The 14,442-nt window shown below is 37.0% G+C and overlaps 1 protein-coding gene across 4 annotated transcripts in view; it reads right to left on the reverse strand.

Annotated features, from left to right (window-relative positions):
- The window catches only part of LOC149182898 (type I inositol polyphosphate 5-phosphatase 1-like), a 291,600-nt gene that overhangs the window by 204,594 nt on the left and 72,564 nt on the right, over positions 1-14,442 (reverse strand). For all 4 annotated transcript variants that reach the window (XM_089416989.1, XM_089416990.1, XM_089416991.1 and 1 more), the window contains exon 7: positions 6,113-6,297. In XM_089416989.1, the coding sequence (XP_089273115.1) occupies positions 6,113-6,297 (185 nt within the window). The remainder of the gene's footprint in view (positions 1-6,112; positions 6,298-14,442) is intronic.

Below are 14,442 nucleotides of genomic sequence, written 5' to 3' on the forward strand. Positions count from 1 at the left end.
TAATAAAATAATGTGCAACAATAACATCCCTTGGTGACAAGCCTACCAAGATAGCATAATAACATAAAAATAAGCCTCTCAAAAGGGCATAATAATCAATATAGTGATTCGTTGGGCCATTGAGAAGGCCTAAAGAAGTCCAAAGTGTGCCATGGTGAGGAAATGGACTCCAAACATAGTGGACAAGGGGTTGGCCCCTTGTTTCCCAAGTAAGTCACATGTGGTGCTCCCATGTTGGTGTGGGGGCACAAGGACATCCTCATGGGTCTCCAAGTGGATCGATAATGCTTATAAACTATTTGTAAGGGCTAGGATGATGACATAAGCCCTCCCCTTGTCTCCTGTAGTGAGACACATCCTCCTCTGGACCCTGGAACATCTGTCAAGTGTATGGGGCAAGCATGGGCATGGTGAACTAGGTGCATCATCCTCATCCAAAAAGTGGAACACGAGCAATCACTGAGTGGTGTTGGGGATCCATGAAGTACTCTCTGTTATGGTAGAGGCCCATGGCTCTCAACGCTCACCCTACAAGTGCCAATGTGGCCCTCTGGAGGGCTTGGACCCCGTATAGGGAGACCAAACCCCAAATGGAGACCCACCTACAATCCTGCATAAGATCCAATGTGTCCCCTTGCCCTCCAATACAACAAATCATTAGGATAATCAAGAAAAAGAGCTTACAAATCATAGAATCAATGGGGCACTTCATGGTGGCATGGCTTTCCATAGTGGGCTTTGGCATGTACAAGTGTCTCCAAGGTCAATAAGAGGGTTAACCAAGGACCTTATTAGGTGGTTTCCACCTTTAAGGGGGTGACATGTCCGTGGCACATCCATCAGGTGGTAGGTGGTATGTGATATAGTGATGGAACGAAGTGGGAATCAGGGGAAGGAACCACGCCACATGTCATGGTACAAGGGTAGCAATAATGAAGGAAGCCCACACTTGGGTATATGAGTGTAGGAAGGAGAAAATCGTGGTACATGAGTTCCCTGGTGTTTGTTTTTCCACCCTTCTTCATATGCCTTTTTCTTTTTGATTTATTTTTCTTGAAAACTACTCGAGGCTCCAGGGGATGAGAGCATCATGTGTAAGATATAGCAATAGGTACCCCCTTTTAAGGTAAGGCATTTGATTGACCACCAGGCGTTGGGACAATAATGTGTTCCTTAATGTGGAGGGGGCTCATCTAGGACCCATAGGAACCAGGGTGATGGCCATAAACAAGGGGTAAAGCTCATGTTTGGCTTTTTCCCACGTGCTAAATTTGTATGTATCGACCATCTTTTTCATTTTGTCGTACATTTCCTATTGAGAGTGGCCAAATTATGCTCTTTCTTTTCTTTTTTAGCTGCATCAACCTCTGGGGCATCGTTCCAGGCCCAACCCAAGGTGTGGACAAGGGGAAGGGAAGGCTAACCCTATATGGACCCAGTGGACACATGTGGATCTGGATGGGAAAAATGATGAATGGGTTTAGAATGAGCAGAAGGGAGTGATGTTCATGGTGTTGGGAAGCAGGACCACACAACCAAAATCAAGATTTCCCATGTAGTGCCAACCCTAAAGTTAATGGTCAATAAAGGAGATCCCACGGGACTATGATACAAGGGTAACCACTAAATCGAGCAGAGGAGACAAGAGTACATACCTATCCCATTCTTTTTGCCGAATCCCCCCACTAATCCATGCCCAAAAGTGTCCATGTTAAGTAAGGAAAATTAATCAACTATACCAATGAAAAGTCATACCTTCGGGGTCAAGAGGCCCACCTTTAAACATGGGATCATAACAAATGGGTGAGGGACCACATGGTTGGATCAGGTGGTGGAGACAATGGCACATCGAGCTATCTGGTGGTTGCAAGGGTTCGTTGGTTGTCGACTGAGGACCATCTAGGAGAAAAAAAAATTCTCCTATTACCCACAAGTAGTGGGTAACAGTGCCCATATTCATCACACACATAGCATTGAATCTTAGACATGTTGATTTTCTTTTGAAACTTCTTTCGAGGCTCAAACTTTCTAAATTTTCCTTTCCTCCTAGCCATAGTTGCATATGCTTGAGTTTGTTCACTTGCTCCAACATCGTTCTTCGCCTTTAATCTTGTTTCTTCAATCTTGCATAATGACCATAGATCATTGAATGGGGTAGTTTCCTTCTTTCTATAGATACTTGATACAAAGTTGCCCCATTCATCAAGTAGTGCATTGAACACAATGGTGGTCATCTCTCAATCAGACATTATTTCTCCTAGTTCTTGTAGTTGATCTCTTATTTGAGATACCCTCATAATGTATGAGGTTACCCCTTCATCCTTTGATACCTTCATCTTGTATAGTTCAATTCTTAATGATATAATTTCTCCTGCAGTGCTTACAGAGAACAATTCTACCAACTTTTCATAGATTTCTTTCGTTGTCTTCAACTTTGCTACATAAGGGATGAGAGAATCCTTGATTGACTCAATGAGGATCCTTTGAGCCCTTATCTCTCCTTTCATGTACTTTGATAGTGCTTGATATTGCTCTTGAGGAGGTTTAGTGATTGATCCTGTGACATATTCACTAACTTCATCTTCTATAAGGGTCAAATCTATTCTCTTCTTCCATGCAAGGTAATTCGATGACCCAACCAGTTTGTTGTTCTCCTTGCAGAAAGAAGCCATTGTAGATTGAGACATAGAATATAGAATACTTACTTGTCTAGTAAAGATGCTCCTTTGGTGATGATATCTTCAACTTTATTCCTTCTTGATGATGATGACTTGATGATCTTCTTTAAGGATGATTGATATGTGATCCTTTCTTCAATGAGAGGGAGATCATTTTGATTTGATAATGAAGTTCTCTTCTTGCTTCCTTTGATTTAGGATTGTAGGATGTGTAAGCTTTCAGGAGTGCTTCAAGTGAAGAGTCCTTCTTTGAATGGAGGTAGGGGTCTTCGAGGTCTTCTTCTTCTTCCAAGTGTTGTTCCTTCTAGATGATACGGTCCTTGATATGAGATGGATAGTCCTTCTTGATGCTTCTAAGTTCTCCTTAATTATCTCCTTGTGCTCGGCCCTTATGTATCCTTCTTCAAATGGATGATCTTCAAGTTGCCTTTTCTTCTTGTTGTTGCCACCTTAGCTCTGATACCATGTTGAGAAATCAAGGGGCGGCTAGATTAGGGTGATTTCTCTTACTTTGATAACTGTGTGTGATGCTCTTTTACTTAACTTGATCTACTTGTAGTTAACTTCTTATCTTGATTATTATAGTGTTCTTTATCATCAAACATCTGCCAAACAATGAAGATCAATGAGACAAGAGGACACAAAATGTCGACTGCTAGCCAAGGCCAAAACCTCTCCTCTTGAGAGGAAAACCCATAAGAATTCTTCTCTTCTTATAGAATCTTCAAATGATGAATTCCAAGACCTAAGACCCTTGTCAAAGACTCCTCCAAGACCAAGTCAACTTCTTCTTTGATGAGCTTGCTTCTCCAAACTCAAATCAACCTTACTTCACAACAGCTACAACTACTCCTTTCACTGTAATTTCGAACCTGCAATTCTTTGACCACTACTTTTGCCTATACTACAAAAACCCTACCTCACATGTGTGGGTGGAAAATGGTAAATTAGGTCTCCTTTTTAACTCGCCCAAAGTGCTTTTTCTTCCTTGGTAATTCGGCTTCCTTTCTTGATGATTTTGCTCCCAAACTTTGGCTCCTTATGATGGCTTCAATTCAGTCTTTCCTGCAACAAAATGATGCCCTAATTTTCTTTGCACGTGTGGGAGATATTAGCCCAAAACCAATCCTAGAAACTTTGGTCTTTACCTTTATGCTAAGTCACAAGACATGTCCCCTAGGGTCTGTGTCACGTATTTCACGTGCCAAACATGAAACGTGCCCTAAAACATGTCAAAAACGTTTTTTCGTGTCCTTCAATCGAGACGTGTTTTGGACGTGGCAAAAACATGCCCTAACGTTTTTGGCTCTTAGGACACATGTCCCATGAAAAGTGACATAAAACCGCGACATGGTTTATTTTTAGGTTTTTTTTGTCATTGTTCACCGTCGTAGTCAAGTTTGCTCGCCACCGAAATCAAATTTGCAGTGCAGTGTGAGGAATTTCATTGGATGACTAATGAGATCGACCATGTTCTTTTCGACTTCTTGTCAAGTCCATGTCATACTCTTACTTCCCAACCTCACTGAGTTGTTCGCTGTCATGTCTTGGATCATTATTTTTAACAGAATTTGATACAATTTTGTATTTACTTTATTATTTTTTAAATTTTATTTTAATAGAAAGGTTCAATGTACATGATTTTGTCGATGTCATCATTTATCTTTGTTTTACTTATATTGTATCATAAATATAGATTTTGCATTCATATTTGAATACGTATGCATAAGCATATGTTTGAATGTGTATCTACATGTGTTTGTAGATGTAAAGCACTCCTGAGTTCTTCAAAAATTAAAAAGTGGGATAAATCAGTGGTTTCTCCATAGTGACTCTACGGAACATCCATCTGAACTGCACAGCAGTGATAATTGTTCAAAATAATGTTTGTCTGTGATTTGTATATCCTCACGAAAATGGCATCTCTAATTTCAAATCACTGCATAAGAAGATACCCCTAGCATAGCAAGAGATCAATTTCAAAAAATTCACCATACATCATTCTACTATCTATCCATTATGATGTACTTCTATCTACTCATTTTCATGTAATTGTTTTCACTCTCTTACCTGAAACAGAGAGATGCTAGTATTTTTCTAGATTTTGCTACTTGTAAAACTGGGAACATTATTTAGTATCCCATTATTATTGTTTTTAGCGAAAACAAGCAAAATGATATATGAAAAGAACAGCGGAAAAGAATCTCAAACAACATGATGTCATCATAAGGCAACAAGTTCAAGAGAGTATATTATTGATAGTTGTTTATAAGGCAATAGTTCAAGAGAGTAGATTATTGATAGTTGTCTATGGGAAGAATAAGCTACTAATTGTTAGAGCTTGTCAACCAGAAGATATGTTTCCTTCTAGATGAATTTATATCCGCGTACTAAATACTAAATACTAAATAGATATCATCATGATTCATATCTGTATATGTTCTAATTTCTAAAAAATATGGATCAGGCACTATATTTTAGTGTTCTTTTAATATGTTTGTGTGTGTGTGTGTATATATATATATTGTGTCCCTCGTGTCCTATTTCTGAGGTCGTTGTCTCCAGTGTCGAATACTCGTTTTATGTGTCCTCCGTGTTTCGTGTTGTCGTGTCATGTGACTTAGCCTTTATGTGTTCTTCACGTTTTTTGCTTCTTTTAGGTTTGTTTATCTTCCTTGATCGAACTTGATTGATTGTCTTCAAAGTGAGGCCAAATGCTTCTTCTTTATATGCTTCTTCATGCTGGTCGAATGGCCCTAATGAGGCCAACTTCACTACTTTGTAAGCCGACTTGTCTTTTGTAGGTTTACTAGGTCTTGGAGGGTCTTTATGACACTTTTATGACTCAAATAAATTCCCCTGACATAATACAAGATGCCCAATAGGGTCTTTCATATATGACAATGACTCAATTGACTTCTTGACTCTATGACAAACCCTAGAAGCACTCAATGGGTGCTTGACCTACAAAGTAAATTGACCTTGAGCATGAAACCCATGCTACAAAAATAATAATAATATTTTTTCTTTCTTTTTACAATATACAAGAATCAAGAGTACATTTCATATTTATGAAGACCGAACCTAGTTACATACTTCAACAAAAGTCCTTGCTGATAAAAGAAGCCAAATCTCTAGATGCAATAGTGTATTCTAATTTTATTTCTACTCTAGTAGTTTTGAGCAAGAGTATATAAGTTTCACTGTATATATCTTTCCACATTTAGTATTTTGCTGATATAAATATTTTTCTGTATATACATGACACATTTTTCAAAAAAGAAAGTGTTTCAACTTTCAAGGAAAGTAAGAGTCGTCGCATTTCTATCAACCTTTCAAAAAAAGAATAAATGAAAAGAAAGTAATTTATTCAAAATAAATTCTATTTTCATAGCTACAACAAAAGGAAACCAACTTTGTTTGCCTCCACTTACTCGTGTTCTAGAATGGTTTGAGGCAGTTCAACTCCAGCAACAGGAGGGAAACGTGTCCGGCGCAGTATTTCTAGTACATCAGAATTTCGTCTCGATTCATCCCCTTCCTTCTCACCAGATGTCAAGTGAGAACAAACGAAGCAAAAACTTGTCTGGTAAATGGACATGCTGACTGAAATAGATCCCTGCATCATGAAGCCATGTACATTTCAAGTTGAAAATACCAGACTAAGCAATGAAGTCACTTAAACTCAATTTGGATGTTTTTAAGACAATTTCAAGTATATTGTTAACCTAATGCTTTTAACTAAAAGGACTGTCAGAAAGCTAAAGGAACATAAAGATCAATGACTAATAATAAGGAGGTGATTCCAAGGAAGTTCAACCGCACATAGTCAAGTCTCACAATGATCTAAAAATTGACGAAACAGAACTTTGCAAAGAGTTAATAAATTTATCATTGGAAAACAAATATTGGACACAGATAATTCTCAGAAACTTTCCTGCCTTTGCCAAAGGTCAAATCTGAATATACTCTCCACTCTTTCATTTTGACAGGGATCAAACTGGAAATAATTTCTGAAATGGGCACCTTCAGCTGAAGAAAACAAATAACACATTCAATTGTGTTTACTTTGAAATGCATTTATCATAAGTGGCATGAGTTTCTGGAAAGAGGGAATGGTGTGGCTAAAGTGTGCCCCAAAATTTTGAGGGGATCACAGATACTTGACGGAAAAAAAGATAATTTCAAATTTTGAAAATTTCAAAATCCAAAAAATATTCAAACTTACCAGAATTTCTTTATAGAAATTTTAAAATTAAACATGAATGATATTTTATGTATCATTCCCATTCTTTATTCCATTAAAAGTTATACTTCCCAGAACAAGTAAATAATCCAACTAAAAACAATTAAGAATTGCATGAGTGGGTTATATTGAATCATATATGGTTTTCAAGTAAAAGGATTTGGACTTTTCTTTTCACATACACTTCCAATTTGTTGATAGTTTAAAAAGAAATAAGAGTTTGAAATAACATGTATTTACAAAGAAATTAATAACATAGTTAAAAATATATATTAAAACCACATTTGTCAATTGGATGTAACTCGGGTGGTTGGGAGAAATGTTGTTATCCTCCCCACCCAGGTTCCCGCATGTGACATGTTGAGCTCATAATGAGTATATCCTTGTAATGACTTCAAGCCTTGTTGTCTAAGAGTCCCTCGAGGATCTGTCACTGTTCAAACTAGCAGAGGTCCTAGGAGGGGATCCTAAAGGGCAACTACTAGGTCAAGGGAAACAATGGAGCGATAGCCCACTGTCACCTCAACTAAGGCTCCCTGCTCTTTACGGACTTTCAGCGATGGGAGGAGACCTGGTATAAAGAGGAATCACTAGAATATATGGTTAATGATAAGATAAAGAGGTGATTCCTAGGCCTATTCACAAGAGGGACTCAGTGAGATGGCTTGCTTTAGAAGCAAGGTGATAGGCTCTCTGGGAAGGGCTAAGAGGGTCTTTGAGGTTAGGGTTTGAGAATATATCTTATCAAAGAAGCCCCTAGACTCAAACGGCCCTATGAATGCTTGGCTTCTAAGTGATCTTTGTGGAATTGGATTCAAAAGGTTGTGGGACCACAAAGGGCCAAGTGGACCCAAAATTACGTCAGGTTATGGAGTTGGTCAACCAAGTATGTACTTGACCTAATTAGGGAAGGGAAGAGGATCAAAGAAAGAATCTTCTTTTGATGATTTAATGCTATGATTCCAATGAGGTCACTAGCCAATGGGAATCCAAGGGAAAGAATCAATCTTCGAGCTAGGGATTGAAATATCTCAAGATCCCACCGTCATAATTTCGTGAAATTTGGAGGGCCCCTGGAGGGTACACCAGCGCAGTTGTGGGCAAGAGATCGAATTCTTTTGATGGCTAAATCGTGAGAAAAGTGATGCCCTAGGTGACCTATGGAGACTATGCCTAGAAAAGAAGGGAAGGTGAGAGAAATTCTTTTTGAAAATGATCACCTATGGAAGGATCAATGCCTTATCCTTTGGGGAAGATGGAGTCAAGATGAAACTTATAATTTATAGGAACTACACCCAATCAAGGAGCCTTCAAGGCAACTTTGCATGGCAATTAGGGCATGAGAGCAGCTGCTAGAAGAATTTGTACTTCAATTTGCAATAATTGATTACTTATCAAGATGTGTTCAATACAAACAATCTATAGGAACATTCACCATTTTCACACATGATATATGAGATGATGCAATGCTACAAAGGATTAAATTTCCACAATTTTGTATAAGAAAAGCAGTAAATTTTAGACCTAGTATAGCGAAAATCCCAACAACATTCATGTATTAAAGCAAATAACAAGAATAGACATGAAAAGAGCACTTACATGTGTAAAAGAGTATATCCAATCACCAAATTATGCCAATAATGAAGCTCCAAGACAAGAGAGAGGTATCCAAACATCAAAATTCATCCATAATATCCAAAATCCTCCTTCAAATAGGAATGCAAAATTCTCAAGAAGCTACTAAGACCCAAATCCAAGTGATAATGAGAGAATGAATCACCTCTCATCTATTGATAATATCTCTAATGAATTTGAATCAATGTGGAAAAAGTCGAAGTCGGGATTAAATTGACAAGGGTCCAGAAATTGAAAAAGTCGTTAAAGTCTAAGGTTTTTGAAAAAGTCGGCAAAATTTAAAACATACAAAAATAATCCTTTTTTTAGCATCTAAAGTATCCACAACATCAAATAAATGCATTTCCACATAAACATGAAAAGAAAGCTAATATATAATATGTATATGAAGTCTAGTGCTACATCACATATCAAAATAGTGAATCAAGTACTAAATCTTGAGTCCTATCTCAGTATCAACTCTCACGAGTCAAAATATCAACAAAAAATATAATAAATGTATATCATGAGTCATCTACATGTCATAAAGTAATCAATCACTGAGATCCTCTGCCCCTTTTATGGGAATAGGGAATGGCTTTGCCTTTCCTCTTGAGGAAGAAGGCCCTGACCCTGGGGCTACAAATGGACTCTGTCGTCCTCTAGAAGCCAATAAAAGAGGTGACATTTGTCCTCTGTTTTTGCCGATCCTAGATGGTGTCACCTCCTCCTAACCCTGCTCCTCCTCCTCTACCTCTGGCTCTCCCTCCCCTCTGACTACAACCTCCTCTGTCGCTAGTGCATCTGGATCCACAAATAACCAATCAAGGATCAATTCCACGGTCGACCTCTCAGTGTCAACCCTCCATGCAGCAATGGTATCAATATTGTCCAATGAGATGGCTTCCACATCAGGAGTTTGTTGAAGTCGTCTCACCATAATCGAAGATTGTAGTAGATGTAGACCATGTCATTAAGGCATTGTGACTCCAATATGTATTAGGGTCATAGATTGTAATTAAGTACTTAGAAAATTTAAATATTAAAAAAATAAAATGAATTCAAAAATTTAATTTGAAAGTTTTTTAATTGTTGCGCCTTTTGTTGTGTATTTTGTCAAATACACTCCAATTGCGCTCACACCAAAAGGAACTGCATGTTTGGTTGAGCACTCAAATGGCAAGCTTTTGGAGATGGGGTACTCTACCACCCTAGCTTGTCCACCAAGCATCTACAAGTTAAAAGAAAAATGAGAAACATAAAAAAAAGGTTAAAACATTAAAATTCTAAACTTGAAGCAAATTATGAAGAGACAATGAATTATGAAATTTGAAACCTGAAACTTGAAACAAACTAAAGCTTACCTGGCATTTTGGTTGTCCTATTCTTAATAGCCATGGTAAAACCAAATGTGCCACCTACCATCCTATATATCTCCATTTCTTTAGAAATATCTTCATGTTCTTGCTCAGATGCCACCATCCTCTCAACACAAGTGAGGAATCCACCCATCACCTCGGCATCAAATCTAAAACCACAAGAGTAAGAAAATGTGGGATTGAGGTAGATACCTGTATCATGAATGGGGCAATGGAGGGTATTGTTCCCAGTGTTGCAGGAAGCGCCCCCCCCCCCCGGATCCTAGGCCAGAAGCGCGCTCCGTACGGAAGCGTTCAGGAAGCGCCCCCGGAAGCGCGATTCCGAAAATTCCGAAGCGCGATTCAGCATTTTTAAAGCGCTTCCTGGATTTTAGGAAGCGTGGGCCCCGAAGCGCGCTTCCCACGCTTCGGGCCTGGAAGCGTACGCTTCAGAACCTTGATTATAATTTGGAAATATATTTTAGAATTGCCAAGTCGCAGGTGAGGTGGCGATTTATAATTGCATTTGATTTGCAGTTGTGATTTTGTTTTGTTATGAAATAAATAGATTTAAGACTCCTAACGTGTGATTCTAACACTTTGAATGTAATGGCTGGGCCACCCAGTCCCGTTTCGTGCTGATCGATTTGCCACATTGCATTGCTTTTCTATCTCCTGTGCTCCTAATTAGGTCCATGTCCAATGTTTTCTTCTTTTTACCAGCATGCGGAATATAGTTTATCTCGCATGCTCTAGCTTTCCGGTGTATATATTCTTTTGAAAACATGGCCTTGGCTCTGTATATCTTGAGTACACTTCGGAAATCACGCATAACATTTTCAGATTCGTGGACGAGAGTGACATAAAGATTACTGATATCCTCTCTCCGCAGGTGAGATGTTTTACGTAACGCGGATGGCGATGGGAATTATCGTTGCAATACGTAAAGAGCGGAAGTGGAAGCGTGAAGTTAAAACTTTATTGGAATATGTGGCTCAAGGAGAAAAGGGCGCCTCACTGTCTCAGCGATGGCGGTAATCTAATCCAATCAGACATCATTAGTTTTTTCCTACACTACCCTATGAAACATTAATGTTAACCGGGAAAAGAGTATTGGAAATTAAATCTGAAAGTGCTTGAAATTAGTGAAATAAATCAATAAATCACCCGAAGAAAATTTAATTATAAAGTAACAACATATATGATTTATATTAGAAAATTATGATGTAAAAAACTAAGTAGCACTGAATTTAATATTTTAGGGCCTAAAGAACTTAATATTCTTTACTAAGTGATCAATATTCATGATTTACTTGCATTACAATTGATGAGGCAACACTTTTCCTGGCAACAATTTGTAATTTTTTTGGAAAACTATGTGTAATCTCTATTAAAATTTTTGAAAATTAAATATTAAATTCATTTCTTTAGAAATTTAAAATTATTTTTTGAATTTTTTAAATTTGAATTTTTTATTACTTTTTTGAAATTTAAAATTCATATATTAAATTTAAAAATTATTTAAAAAAATAAAAAAAAAAAAAAACAAAACAAAACAAAAAAAAAAAATTCTCTCAAAACCAAATATCATCATAAATTAATTATACAATAAAAATTAATATACAAATCCATTATTTAAAAAAATTAAAATGACAACCAAAAAACTCAATTACCAACTATCCTCATAAATTAATTATCTAATAATAATAAAAAATTTGATAAGACCCTGCACGGATTTGCAATCCGCAAGATCTATCATAAATACCCTTGTCAATTCACAGCGACTTAGTGTCAATCGACAAGAACCATAACTCACATTATCGTAATCGAACACAATTATGTTCTTTTGTTATTTTAATTTGGTATTTGGGATGTTTGTTTTGAGTATAAATGCAAAAAAATATAAAAAATATATATATATATAGCAGACGCTTCCGCGGACGCTTCGCTTCCTAGATTTTTGGAAAATGACGCTTCCGCTCTCCCGCTTCCGCTTCCGCTTCGCTCCCGCTTCGTGCAACATTGATTGTTCCATCGCTCATCAATCACTCTCCATATGACCTGTTGTTTCTCTAACCCCTCGTCTCCCTTATCTTCATTATAAGCATGAATGGCTTCTTTGGCCCTATCCATGGCCTCATACAAGTAGCCCATTAAGGGCTTGTCTCCATCAACCAACCGAAGAACCCTTACCAAAGGCTCTAAAATGGCACACACCTCCTCTACTCTTGCCTAAAGGCTCTGATCATATGAAACTAGTCTACATATGCCCTCTCCCTCTGGTTTGCGGCTAATAGATAAAACACATCAATCTTGTGAAAGAAGCATGCTCTTCACATGCCACATAGAATTCAATGTAGACTTAAGAGATGTGAAAGTAGTGCCAAATCGTGTAATGGAAGGATGCACCAACTCTTTGTTGTTGGTGAATCTTCTCATCAAGCTAAGCACAGATGCATGATTATATATAAATTTTGTATTGCTCCTAGATGATTCAACAAGATCCTTCACAAGAGGAATCTTACCTATATCCTCCAACATCAAGTCAATACAATGAGCAACACAAGGTGTCCAATACAAGTTAAGATACCTCTCCATAAGCAACCTACCAGTAGCAACATAATTTGCAGCGTTGTCCGTTATGACTTGGACAACATTTTGTGGACCTACTTCCTAAATGAAGATATCCAACAACTCACATAATAAACGTGCATCTTTAATGTGTGCAGATGCATCAACAGATTTCATAAACATTATACCCTTAGGACAATTAACCAAGAAGTTAAGAAGGGTCATGTTGCACTCAAATTGTCAAAGTTCCAAGGAAGCGGAAGTACCAATTTTTTAAATAAGATCGGATCATCTATCAACAGTCCATGTCATTGTAAACCCATTCTGCAAGTTATATAATGTAAATGATGCTAGTAAGACCGTGAACGTATGTAACAACCCAGGTAAGCCTATTATTTTAGCAAGAGTTTCATCCTAGGAAGTTTTTCGTCTCACTGATTCATTTGTGTTTTTAAACACAGATGGCCGATAAAGTTTTTCCCTCCAGCCTGACCCCAAAGCTAGGGTGTAATTCTTCATCAGAATCTTAGGTGAATCCTAATGTTCTAGTCGAGTCTTATGTAAAAGTGATTTGGGAATAATTTAAGCTATTTAGCTAAAGTATTTTATTACAAATCACTTGGTTTACTAGTTCATATTGTATCGCAGATTGGGTATGTTTTTTGAGGGTCTAAGTCAAACGGATATCCCCCCTTTGAGGGTTGAAATTGTAAATCTTATGTAAAAAATATTTTAATGCATAGTCCCTCATACTTAGACACCATTGTTAAAATATTAGAAAGTGGAAAAAATAATTATTCCCCTCATGTGTCAACTAATTAATTTTTCTGGCAAAATAAAATTAAATCCTAAGCCAAAAAATTAATTAATTAGAGTAATATTAAATTGTCTTAGGAAAAATAATTTTCCAAGTTGAAAAAATCATGGGTTTTAAAAGAAATAATTTTTTAAGGTCCTCCACCAAGGGAATATTGTATATTCCAAGAAAATTTGGACCCTTGGATCTTGGTGGTTAAGTCCAAGTAAAAGTTTTTAGGAAATTAGCTCAAAATAATTAATTTTGAGCTAATAAAAATGGAGTTATATGAGAAATTCAAAAATTCCTCAAAAATAAGAATTCAACGGCTAAGATTAAAAGATCTTCAAGAGTTTATCAATGGCAGAAATTATTATGACAAAGATTAAAGAAACTAGCCGTTAGTTTTATAAATTAGAGCAATGTTGCATGACTCATACTCGTATAAGACTCGTCACGGCATTAACTCGTCGACTCGTATAAAACTCGGGAACGACCCTTATAAGACTCGTCAAAATACAAAAAAAAAATTAAAATATGGTAAATTTTAAGCACAAAAAGGAAACCAATGACCATTCCAATCCTTATAAGTTATAGAAACTACAATATATGCAATAATTCATAACATCATCTCAATCTATAAAAGTACAACATAACATATTCGATTTTTGTAAGCAAAACATTTAGATAATGAATAATAAAAGGACTCATGATTCCATAGTTAAAATAAAAAATGTCAACAAATTCAAAATTCAATTACATATGTCATAAATGATTAATGATTGTCTCATAAATGCATAACAATATTGATTCTCATCACTCATGGACGACTATGCCTACAATAAGCCCTCGTGGAGCTAGTGCTAACATGGAAACGTTGAAGCAACTGTGAGGCGGGTGTGTTTGGAGTCTCCATTTGAGATGGAAAACTAGAGAGATCCTCAGTCTCTTCATCAAGCCAACTCAAATCAGGGGACTCCTCCTCCACAACCCAATCAAACTCTAAATCAATAGTATCCAATAAAATTGGATTTCTGTCATTTGGTTGCACTTGTTTTGTTAGCATTCGAAGGTTGTATTAGATAAAAACCAACTTCTCCAACCTCTTATGATCCAACTTGTTTCTCTTTTTGTTGTGGATGTGCTCAAACACTGACCAATTGCGCTCACAAGAAGAAG

This window comes from Pinus tabuliformis, chromosome 3_2 (assembly GCF_031772625.1).
Source record: "Pinus tabuliformis cultivar Carrire ecotype Pingquan chromosome 3_2, CPIR1, whole genome shotgun sequence".
NCBI classification, from domain to species: Eukaryota; Viridiplantae; Streptophyta; class Pinopsida; order Pinales; family Pinaceae; genus Pinus; species Pinus tabuliformis.